This window comes from Jaculus jaculus, chromosome X (genome assembly GCF_020740685.1).
Source record: "Jaculus jaculus isolate mJacJac1 chromosome X, mJacJac1.mat.Y.cur, whole genome shotgun sequence".
NCBI lineage: Eukaryota > Metazoa > Chordata > Mammalia > Rodentia > Dipodidae > Jaculus > Jaculus jaculus.
Window position 1 is genome coordinate 113,146,838 of NC_059125.1, and position 12,273 is coordinate 113,159,110.

The following is a 12,273-nucleotide window of genomic DNA, read 5'->3' on the forward strand; positions in this document are numbered from 1 at the left end:
GATCCTAGAGGAAGTGAGCTCTGAGTAATGGAAATGGGAAGGCTAGAAGAAAAAGTAGTTTGATGGAAAAGAGGATGAATGTGGCTTAGGCACTGAGAGGCAAAATGAAACACTAATGGAGCAGTTAGAAATCTGGGATGAACTGTGAGGTTTAGGAATCCCCAGAATATAAATTATAGTGAAAGGGTGGGACAACCTGGGGATGAGTGGATGAGGAACTCAGAAATAGAGAAGAACCTGGGAAGAGTGAGGGGAGAGAGAGAGAGGAATAAGATGGGGGGTTAGGGGACAGCTGGGAGTGATGGTGCACACCTTTAACCCCAGCACACGGGAGGCAGAGGTAGGAGGATCACAATGAATTCGAGGTCACCCTGAGACTACATAGTAAATTTCAAGTCAGCCTGAACTAGAATGAGATCCTATCTCAAAAAACCAACAAAAAATAAAAATAAAAGGGACAGGCAGAGAGTAGGAAAGGCAAATCATGAATTACATAGACATTTTCAGAAAGGATAAAACTTCTCATGCTGGCTTTAGAGCATCTTTCCTCATATAGAAGAGGAAGGTGAGGATTCCAGCTTCCATGGCTATTGACAATACCAATGCCCATCAAAAATGAAAAAGGTTTTACCCTGACTATGAAATGAACTACATTATAAAGCAGACTTTAAAAAGGTCTTGGGGCTAGGGAGATGGCTCAGTTGCTGGTGGCACTTCCTTGCAAGGCCTGTGTCAATTCCCCAGTACCCACATAAAGCCAGATGTAGAAATAGGGCATGCATTTGGAGTTCATTTGCAGTGGCAGAGGCTCTGATTTGTCTGTTCTCTCTCTTTCCCCCATTTCTGCTTGGAAATATGTAAAAATAGTAATTTTATTGTTTATTATTATTATTTTGTTTATTTATTTTAGAGAGGGAGAGAGAAAATTGGTGTGCCAGGGCCTCAGTCACCGAAATCGAACTCTACACACTTGTGCCAGCTAGTGGCCATTGTAACTTTTCACTTGCCTTACCTTTGTGCGTCTGGCTTGCATGGGATCTGGAAAATCGAACATGGGTACTTAGGCTTTGCAGGCAAGAACCTTAACCACTAAGCAATCTCTCCAGCCCCTTTTTAAATTTTATTAATTAATTAACTTTTTTGTTTTTGTTTTTCAAGGTAGGATTTCACTCTAGCCCAGGCTGACTTGGAATTCACTATGTAGTCTCATGGTGGCCTTAAACTTGTGGTGATCCTCCTACCTCTGCCTCCCAAATGCTGGGATTAAAGACATGCATCACTATGCCTGGCCCATTTTTTTAATTTTTTAAACAAACTCCAGATGCATGTGCCACTCTGTGCAGCTGACTTATGTGGGTTCTGGGGAACCAAACCTGGGTTCTTAGGCTTCACAGGCAAGCACCTTAATGGATAAGCCACTCTCCAGCCCCTAAAATAGTTTAAAAAAAACTATCTTGCTTTATTATAGATATCACTTTTCATAGGCACTCTTTGAACCATTAACAAAATCTACCTTTGTTCTCTTGACCTTATTCACAGTAATACAGAAGATTGTTTCATTTTTATCTTGTAGGCATAGCAGCCTGGGAAAAATTCTTCAATGTGAAAACATCTATAGAGAAGGTCAACACATTGGTTGTTCCTTTAATCTGACTAAAGGGAAGGATTCCAGTTTTGAACAACACAGTGTTCAAATAATGGTCAAGGATGATGCAGGGAAAATTAGGCCATCATTCAATATAGTATCTTTAACTTCCCATGGTAAGTTTTAGAAGCCCTCTCTAACAGCATGGATAAAAATAAGTCATGTCTTTGGAACAATAAAAACAAATTTAAAATGGTTTAAAAATAATATTTAATGATTAAAGCTATTTAAAAATAATAATGATTTAAAAATGATCATTTTGGTTTTAATATCTTGAAACAAGAGACTATGTAAACCTTCCTTTGATAACTCCTATCTAATAGTGCAAGCTTGGAAGTTCTACTTAAGGACATGAGACCTACAGAAATTAGTTGTACAACCAAGGTTGGACTCTGGGTTGTCTAAGATCTCACTTTTTACAGTAACACTTAGGAGGAGGCTGCTTGTAGGACCATATAGTTCCTGGATGATCTCTTAGCTAGAGAGAGCTTAAATTGGAGGCAATATTATCAGAGGTGTTATTCAAATTATTTTTATGGGAAATGGAAATTATGGCTCTGTAAATCCTAAGCACATGTTCTACCAGTGAGCTAAACCTCGACCCCCACATTCAAAATATTGAACACTATGGCATAGGTACTGATCCTGGAACAACCAGGATGACCATATGTGGCTAGACCAGCTGAATGTCAGCCTATTAAAGAACTCAGTTTGAACAGCAAATATCTGGTTGAGGTCTTAGTCACTTCTCCCTATTCTCAAGGCATATAGATTTTCTTTAGCATACTGGTTTACGTGTTGTAATAACCTAACAGGGACCTCACGTTCTGGCTAAGTGGTTTATATGATTTATAGGCAAGAGCTGTCCTTTGACACAAGTTCCCAAGTCTGTGAGTAGAATATTAATTACCACTCTTTCAGATAGTGTTGGAAGTAAATTACAGCAGCCTCATTTGTAGGCCAGGCAAATGAGGTTGGGATAGTTTGCCACATGGAGTAGGTTGAAGCAAATCTCTCTTCTTTCATTTGTTTGGCAGATTATCTTAGATAGTTTCTTGTGTGTATATGTATGTGGTTGTATTTGTGTGTTCAAATGTGTGTATGTGTGTGCCTGTGGAGGCCAAAAATACTCAGGTGGTGTTCCTTAGGCGCCATCCACCTTATTAATGATGCAGTCTCGAGCAAGACCCTACCTCAATAAACAAACAACAGCAACAAAAAGATGCAGTCTCTCACCGAACCTGAAGCTCATCAGTCAGGCTGGAGCCTTAGGGATGTTCCAGTCTCTACCTCCCTAGCACTGGGAATAATTTTTAATATGTGGAGGACCTTTCTATTTTCTTAATTTTTTAATAAAAATTTTATTTGTGTGTGTTTGTGTGTGTGTGTGTGTAAGAGAGAGAGGGAGAGAGGGAGAATGTGCGTGCATTCAGCCACTGCTAACAGACTCCAGAAGCGTGTGCCACCTTGGGCATCTGTCTTACATGGGTCTTGGGGAATTGAACTTGAGTCTTTTGGCTTTCCAGGTGAGCGCCTTAACTGCTAAGCCATCCCTCCAGCCCCCTTTCTACTTTTTGTTTCTATGAATTTAACTATTTCATGAGTAAGATCATACTCTTTGTCTTTCTGATACTGGGTTATTTCAATTAGCAGCATATTGTTCTCAAAGTGTAGCCATGTTGTAGCATGTGAAGGAGAAATTAGGATAATATTTTCATTGTAGTCTTTGATGACAGGGTGAATGATAGAGACCCTTGAACCTGGTGCTTTGTTACCTGTATGGTGGAAGCACATCTGGATCTAAGCACTTTTTATCATCACTCTCTATGTTACAGCTAGATGCCTTGATTATAATCTGGCCATTTTCTAACCAGATGCAGGTCAGAGTTCATGGCATCTACCAGATACCCACAAAGACATTCCTTAAATCCATTTTACTAAGCAGTTTTAAATACACTTCCTCCACTAATTGTAGCTAATTAGAAATTCTAAAATTGCAGATCAGATCATATGAACCCACTAAAATCATCAGCCATATTTTGATTTAATGTTATGAACCCTCATTATCCATTTTACATATATATAATCACATTTTACATGCATATAATCAAATAAACTTTTGGAAGCTAACTTACTTTCTTCTATCTTTTAGTGAAACCTGGTCCTCCACATATTAAAAATCTCTTCTTCAAAAATGGTGCCTTATATGTGCAATGGGAGAATCCAAAGAAGTTTAATAGCAGATGTTTATCTTATGAAGTAGAAGTCAATAACAGCCAAGCCGAGTCACATGGTAATTTTTATGTAAGTTTTTTTTTAATTACTGTTTTTGTTTGAATATTTTCTTTCACTTGAACTTCTTACAATGAAATGTCAGCAAACTATAGCTCCTGCATTTGTCATCAGGTAATGATGATAATGAGGGTGTATTTGCTGCAAGACTCAAGCCATTAATTAATTCCAATAATTCATTGGCTCAAAAATTGTTGTTGTCTACCACATGCCAGACACTCTTATTTCCTGCAGATAAGGAAGGGAAAGTGACACCTAACAGGTTTCTTTTATTTTTCTTCATGAAGATGGCATGTTAGAAAACAAGTTTGTGAGACTGGAGAAATTGCTTAGTGGTTAAGGCCCTTGGCTGCAAAGCCAAAGGACCAAGGTCCAGTTACTCAGGACACATGTAAGCCAGATGCACATGGTGGCACATGCCTCTGAGGTTCATTTACAATGGCTAGAAGCCCTGGCATGCCCATTTTCTTTCTCTTTCTCTCTGCTTTTTTTTCTCTCAAATAAATATATAAAATAATAAAAAAGAAGAAAACAGGTTTGCAAATGAGTAAGCTGATTCCAGGACATGAGTCATAAGAAGAAAATCAAATGTGGTGATATAATAGAATGACTGGAAGGGCCCAAGGGAATATCAGGTAGGGTAGTCATACTAAGTAATGACATTTGGGATGAGAAGAGAATGCTGAGCAGAAGCTAACTCTGTGAATATCTGGGGTTAGAAGGGATAAAAGGTAAAAGGACTGATGCAAGAATGGAGGAGGCTGCTCTGGCCACAGTGCAGTAGGAAAAATGTTTAAGCAACAGGCAGAGATCAGATCATGTAGCTGTGTAGAGGCTCTGGCAAGGCCATTCCATTCTCTTGGAGTTTGTGGCAAGAAACATAGTCAAGCTGGGCGTGGTGGTGCACACCTTTAATCCCAGCACTTGGGAGACAGAGGTAGGAGGATCGCCATGAGTTTGAGGCCATCCTGAGAATACAGAGTGAATTCCAGGTCAGCCTGGGCTAGAGTGAGACTCTACCTCGAAAACCCAATAAATAAAGAAAAAACAAAAATAAAAGAAAAGAAAGAAAATGAGCCAGATGTGGTGGCACATGCCTTTAATATCTCAGCACTCGGGAGGCAGAGGTAGGAGGGTCTCCGTGAATTTGAGGCCACCCTGAGACTACATAGTGAATTCCAGGTCAGCCTGAGCCAGAGTGAGACCCTATCTCGAAAAAAACCAAAAAAAAAAAAAAAAAAAAAAAGAAAGAAAGAAAAAAAAAGAAACATAGTCAAATTTGAATAGTCAGTATTTATTGAATTATGTACATGCTGCTGTTCCGAAACTAGTGCAAATCGTACAAGTTATTACTCCCTGTAGAGCCTTCATCAGCCACATTGTGTCATTTACAACCTTATATATTTGGTGGTTGTTTGATTTTTTTTTTTTTGCTTATTGTATTTTAATTACTTGTCCATATTTAAAACCCAACTACCCTAAGAGTGTTTTTCCATCAGGTGGGGTACCTCAACACCATGGGGACTGCACAACTCACTCCTCACCAACTGCCTGGACCCTTTGTGCATTTGGATTTTAGAGGTCACATGGAACATGTTTTGCATTGGCTTTTAAAAGAGTCCAAAATATTGGATACAAATAACTTTCTTGTTCCAATCGTTTTAACTCATCATGAAACTTTCAAAATCATTGCTACAATAAGCCGGTGTTGACAGGCTGTAACTGCACAGGAAGTGACCAGCTCTACAGCAGAAACATGTGTTTCTGGGCATACACAGATGAATCTGCCTGCTGATATACAGTCATTGTTAATACCAGAAAGTATGGTGTCTCATGAAGTACTACAAAGGGAAAAAGCAAAAGGTTATCATGTGAGGAGGGGGTGCTTGGATTGAGAATAAACAGAATAAAGTGAGTTATCAGCAGAAATATTCTTGATGATTCTAGCATTTACTTTTCCCTAGTGCTTCTGTGTGAAATTCTGGGAAATGTACTACCTGTATAACTCATTTAGCTCCACAACTAGGCCATGATATTTAAAATCTGATCATGGGCTGGAGAGAGGGCTCAGTGGTTAAAGGTGTTTTGTGCAAAGCCTGCTGGCCAGGGTTTGATTCCCCAGTACTCACATAAAAGGCAGATGCACAAAGTGGTGAATGCATCTGGAGTTTGTTTGTAGTGGCAAAAGGCCCGGGGGCACCCATTCTTTCTTTCCCACCCCTGCTTGCAAGCAAATAAATAAAAATATTTGGAGCCGGACGTGGTGGCACACACCTTTAATCCTAGCACTTGGGAGGCAGTGGTAGGAGGCTCGCAGAGGCCACCCTGAGTGATAGTGAATTCCATGTCAGCCTGGGCTACAGTGAAACCCTACCTCCAAAACCATAAATAAATAAATAACAATTTGTAAGAAAAACCTAAAACCTGATCACATGTATGCCTCTTTTCTATATCCTATAGGGGCATCAGATGGTGTCCATTTTGCTTTATCCTTGGTACTAATAGCAGCTTGCATGTGCTCAATGATTGCTGCACTGGGTACTGAATTCTCACTTATAACTCACACTAACCCTAAGTAGCTATGTCCTGTGATTTGGTCACCATTTTACAGATGAGAAATCTTAGGTATACAAGGACCACATTACTAGCAAATGATCAAATCAAGGTTTAAGCAAAGTTCTTACTCCAGAACTTATATTTTTAACCATTAATACCATCTTAATACATGCCTTGCTAGTAATAACTGTCATGTATTAATAGATTAGAATTGCTGTAGAGTTACTCATCTATGTTCTTCTTATACAATAGCTTATAATAAGCCATAGAATTGGGATTATTGGAATCTACTTCTTTTTGAGAAACTTTGGATCAAGAGAGGTTAAGTAATTCACCTAGGTGACAGCTTTTGAAGTCATACTGACTTGTAAGCTCTTTTTGTGCTTGCTGATCTTGAGTTTTGCTGATCAGAACTTTTATTCTTTTGTAAGACTATGTGAGGAATTATTTCGTTGGTGTTACAGTTCAGGAGTGGGGGTAGTACACTGGAGCATCCCTGCTTTGGTCAGAGGTAGCTTATGACAGAATCATGAAGTAAGGAAGGGTTTTCTTACACCCACCCCATCCAAGAAAACTGTCTGTTTGGTGCTCTGTGCTCCTGTTTTCTTCCTCTCAAAGTCATTTGAGCAGCTGACAATCCACACACTAGGATTTGCATTTGTGTAAGAGCCTAGACTTACATCTACAGAGTGATTTATTGACTTGGCATTTGTGCATTTGGGAAATGGTCCAGGAAAGAAGTGACATCAGTCCGCAGCTTGATCCCTCAAGTGGTTCTTGACACTTGTGATTCCCCAGCAGGCCTATGATTCCAGCAGTGGAACTCCATGGCCACCTGAGTAAACTTTACTCTGCCTTTATATGAAAGATTGAAAAAGGGCATTTCCTCCTGTTGGTTTTTCAGCTCTTTGCAGTGCTAGTGGGAACCATCTAGTGAATGATATTAGATGTCAAAACTAATGGCTTTGTGTTCTTGTCAGGTTAAAATGTCATAGACAGGGCTGGAGAGATGGCTTAGCGGTTAAGCGCTTGCCTGTGAAGCCTAAGGACCCCGGTTCGAGGCTCGGTTCCCCAGGTCCCACGTTAGCCAGATGCACAAGGGGGCGCACGCGTCTGGAGTTCGTTTGCAGAGGCTGGAAGCCCTGGCGTGCCCATTCTCTCTCTCTTCCTCTATCTGTCTTTCTCTCTGTGTCTGTCGCTCTCAAATACATAAATAAAAAATTTAAAAAAAATATCATAGACAGAAGTTTCAACTAAGCAACAGATTTCCATGCTGTACTTTGTCTACTATTTTTTTAAAACTCACATTTAAGAAACAGATTATACTCTGCATTAGATAACAAGGGACCTACATTGTGTGCAGGAGAATTTTGCATTCTATTTTTTTATTTTTTATTCTTTTCTCCAATCAAGTTATTTTTATATCTTGCAATCTGAACAGTGGAGGCTAATCTCTTTCAAAATTTTCTACTGGTATATAATGCACTATGTAAACATTACACAAACCATAATGTACAGCTCAATGATGTCTCATGAATGATTATTATTATTATTATTATTACTTCTTTGAGACAGGACTCATGTAACACAGACTGGTTTCAAACTAAGGCTTGTATTGACATTTAATCTTCCCACCTCCACCTCACAAGTGCTGGGATTATAGACATGTGACACCACACTCATCTTCATAAGTGATTTTAGCAAAGAACTTTTAACTTATGTAACCAGAACCTCTGAAACCCCCTTGTGACACCTTCCATTTACTACATTCTCAAAGAGCAACTACTTTCCTGACTTCTAACTTTATAGATTTGTTTTGTTGCTACTATTAAAACTTTCCTGAGCATGATAGATATCTCTTTAGTCCCAGCTATTTGTTTGTTTTTCAAAGTAGGGTCTCGCTGTAGCCCAGGCTGACCTGGAATTCACTATGTCGTCTCCGGGTGGCCTCAAACTCTCAACAATCCTCCTACCTCTGCCTCCTGAGTGCTGGGAATAAAGGTGTGTGCTACCACACCCGGCTTCTATTTTATTATTTTAGTAAAGCAGAGGAATTGCATTGAGAAAACAGTGAGAATGCTCAGAGAGTCAGATCAAACAAGCTTAGGATTTTGGCTGGCCTCCAAAGAAAAGATAGAAAGAAAGGAAATAAAAATATATAATGTTTTTCGAGTTAGAACTTACAGTGTAGATCTATAAGCAACCACCAATAAAACCTTTCTATAAATGAATTTTATAGGACTTACTTCCTGTGTATCTGCTTCTCTCATGAGACACGTTTATGAGATGATTCATTCTCATTGGATACATCTACTTGTGTAATGTATAGCTTTCTGTGTGTTTCATTGATTTGGATAGTTTCTAGTTAAGGGTATTACAAATAGGCGTACTTGTTTGTTAAGCACATACATAGCCATATGTGAACTAAGGTTACACACAAGTGCCTCTAGAAGACAATAAAATTTCTCAAATGTTTGTGTCAATTTGCATATGAAACAGAAATTGAGAATTGTGCATGCCTCATACCCTCATCTACATTTAATATTGTCTAATAGTTGTATACATTGTTACCTCATGGGTTAAATTTGTATTTCCCCCAGTGAACAATGAAACTAAGCATTTTTTCATGTTTAATGGTTATGTGCACATCTTCTTCTTGCAAGGAGCCTATTCAAGTCTTTTGCCTGTTTTTTTTTCCTTTATTTTGTTTGTGGATATAGTGTTTGTGTATGTGTGCATGCGCAGGTGTGTGTACATCCATATTTGTATGAAGGTCAGAGAACAACCTCAGGCATCATCTGCTTTTTTTTTTTTCTTTTTTTGGTTTTTCAAGGTAGGGTCTCACTCTGGTCCAGGCTGACCTGGAATTAACTCTGTAGTCTCAGGGTGGCCTCGAACTCATGGAGATCCTCCTACTTCTGCCTCCCGAGTGCTGGGATTAAAGGTGTGCGCCACCACGCCCAGCTTTCATCTGCTTTTTCTGAGACAGGGTCTCTCATTGGCCTGGAGCTTACCAATTAGGCTAGTCTGGCTGGCCAGTGAGCCCCTAGGATCTGTCTGTTCCCACCTCCCCAGCACTGGAAATTCAGGTGCTTACCACCACACCCAACATTTACATGGGTATCAGGGATCAAATTCAGGTTCTCATGCTTATTAGGTAGGCACTGGGTAAAGTAAACTATTGCCCCGACTCTTTCTATTAAATTTTGTGCATTTATTAATCATTTAATAAGGTCTTTTATTCCTGAAGTTTCAGCTTTTTTTTCAGACTGAGCTATCATCCCTTTAAAAGAGGTCCATGAAAAAGAATTTTTTTAAAAAAATGAGGATCATGTACAGTGTGAAATATTGGTCTTTTTAATGAGCAGTGTTGGGCCAGTTACATATCTTGTCTTCTACCTCACACTATTAACAGGATCAATTTCAATTATGCTACAGGTCTGAGCATAGAAAGTAAAATAAAGGAACAAATATAAACACAAAAATAAGCTGGGCATGGTGGCACATGCCTTTAATCCCAGCACTTGGGAGGCAGAGATAGGAAGATTGTCTAGAGTTTGAGGCCATTCTGAGACTACATAGTGAATTCCAGGTCAGCCTGAGCTAGAGTGAGACCCTACCTCAAAACCAAAAAAAAAAAAAAAAAAATCATAATTAGGCCAAGCTTTTATATGAACGCATAGAATATCTTCATGGCTTTTAAAAGGAAAAGATTTATTAAGAAGAATTGAAATCATCCATTTACCATAAACAGAAAAAAAGTTTTTAAGCAGTCTATATTAAAATTAAAAACTTGTATAAAAGCCAGGTGTAGTGGTATACACGTTTAATCCCAGCACTTGGGAGGCAGAGGTAGGAGGATCACCATGAGTTCGATGTCACCCTGAGACTACATAGTGAATTCCAGGTCAGCCTGGGCTAGAGTGAGACCCTACCTCAATAAACAAAAACAAAACAAAACAAAACAAAAAAAGAAACTTGTGTAATCAAATGGTCCCTTATGGGCCAGGCGCATGCCTTTAATCCCAGCTCTTGGGAGGCAGAGGTAGGAGGATGACTGTGAGTTTGATGTCACCCTGAGATTGCACAGTGAATTCCAGGTCAGCCTTGGCTAGAGTAAGACCCTAAGACCCTACCTTGAAAAACCAATAAAAAAAAGGTTCCTTATGAAATTCCCCGGTGGTCTCATGGTTAGTATTTTGTGCTCTCAATGGACCCTTTTTAGGGAAATGGGTATTAAATGCAGATAAAAGGAAAACGTTTACAATTTCTAACAAAGGAAGAGCATAAACTTATTTTCTACACATTAACAAACTTGGTAAGCTGGCTAAAGGGGTTGGAGAGATAGTTGAGTAAGTAAAGGGCTTACCTCACAAGCATGAGGACCTGAGTTCAAACCCCAGAACCCTTGTAAAAAAAAAAAAGCCAGACATGTTGACATGCTTTTATAATCCTAGCATTGGGGTGGCAGAAATATGTAGGTCCAGAGGTTGCCTAACCAACCATTCTGAGGTTGCCTAACCAACCAGTCTAGTTAACTTGGCAAGTTCCAGGACAGTGAGAGACCCTGTCTCTAAAAATGTGTATAGAGGGCCAGAGAGATGGCTTAGTGGTTAAGGTGCTTGCCTGCAAAGCCAGATGCACAAGGTGGCACATGTGTCTGCAGTTCATTTGCAGTGGCTGGAGGCCCTGGCACGCCCATACTCTCTCTGTCTGGCTCTTTTTTTCCTCTCTGTGTCTTAAATAAAATATTTAAAAAGGAGTATGGTGCCTCAGGAATGGCATGGAAGAGTATCCTCCAGCTTCCATGCATGCATGCACATATGCACATGTACACACAAAATTAAATAATATAAATGCATTTTGGAAAGTCTGAAACCCTATCTTTTTTATTTTCAAGGTTGAAGATGACAAATGTCAAAATTCAGAATTTAAGAGAAACACGGAGGTCAGTAAACTCAACATTCCTTCTTTGGGCTAGGGCTCCAATTAACCGGGGATGGGGCAAGCCAAACACAGTGTAAATTTGAACTGTTCAAAGAAAAACAAACTATTTTGTTTTGTGGGATATTACCAACTTCTTTTAGGAGTTAAAGTCAGATAATTTCAACTGCAATCCAAATCTTAATCATATGCAGAATTTGGCAAATAATTATATTATGATTTAATAGCAGGGCAAGCGAATAAACTTATAATATTCTTTGTGCATTTCTATTTTATATCGAAGGGTACAACTTGTTTCATAGTCCCTGGTGTTCTTCCTGATACTTATTACACAGTCAGAATAAGAGTCAAAACAAATAAGTTTTGCTATGATGATGACATACTCTGGAGTAATTGGAGTCAAGCGATGAGTATAGGTAAGAGAACAGAATGTCATTCCTATGTATAACACCAATGGCTAGAAAGTGGGCTGAAGCTGAAATAGATTTGGAAAGTGCTGTCATTCTTTTTTGATGCCAAAGAGTACTTACTCTTAACACTTATTTTCTGTTGAATTACTTACGTATCACCCAGGGTTAATTGACAAATTACCAGGTGTCTGGACAACTACAATCCCATCTCCATCTTTATTAACAACACAGACAAAGACATAGAAAGTAGGCATAATGACAACAGCAGAATGTTCCATGGTAGAGGACTGCTTTATCTGCTGGTTGATAAAAAGCAAGAGAGAAGTAGTAACCTCAATAGTATTTAATAGGGATAATCTTGTTTGTTAGTGGCGACACTGAGCAAGGCATCTGTAGAGGATGGAAAAGACCTGGGTTATATACATA

General features: G+C 39.1%; 1 protein-coding gene across 2 annotated transcripts in view; it reads left to right on the forward strand.

Moving 5' to 3' along the window:
- Positions 1-12,273, forward strand: part of Il13ra1 (interleukin 13 receptor subunit alpha 1) — a 74,009-nt gene that overhangs the window by 35,552 nt on the left and 26,184 nt on the right. For both annotated transcript variants that reach the window (XM_045140788.1, XM_045140787.1), the window contains exons 5-8: positions 1,574-1,761; positions 3,798-3,949; positions 11,394-11,441; positions 11,721-11,853. In XM_045140788.1, the coding sequence (XP_044996723.1) occupies positions 1,574-1,761; positions 3,798-3,949; positions 11,394-11,441; positions 11,721-11,853 (521 nt within the window). The remainder of the gene's footprint in view (positions 1-1,573; positions 1,762-3,797; positions 3,950-11,393; positions 11,442-11,720; positions 11,854-12,273) is intronic.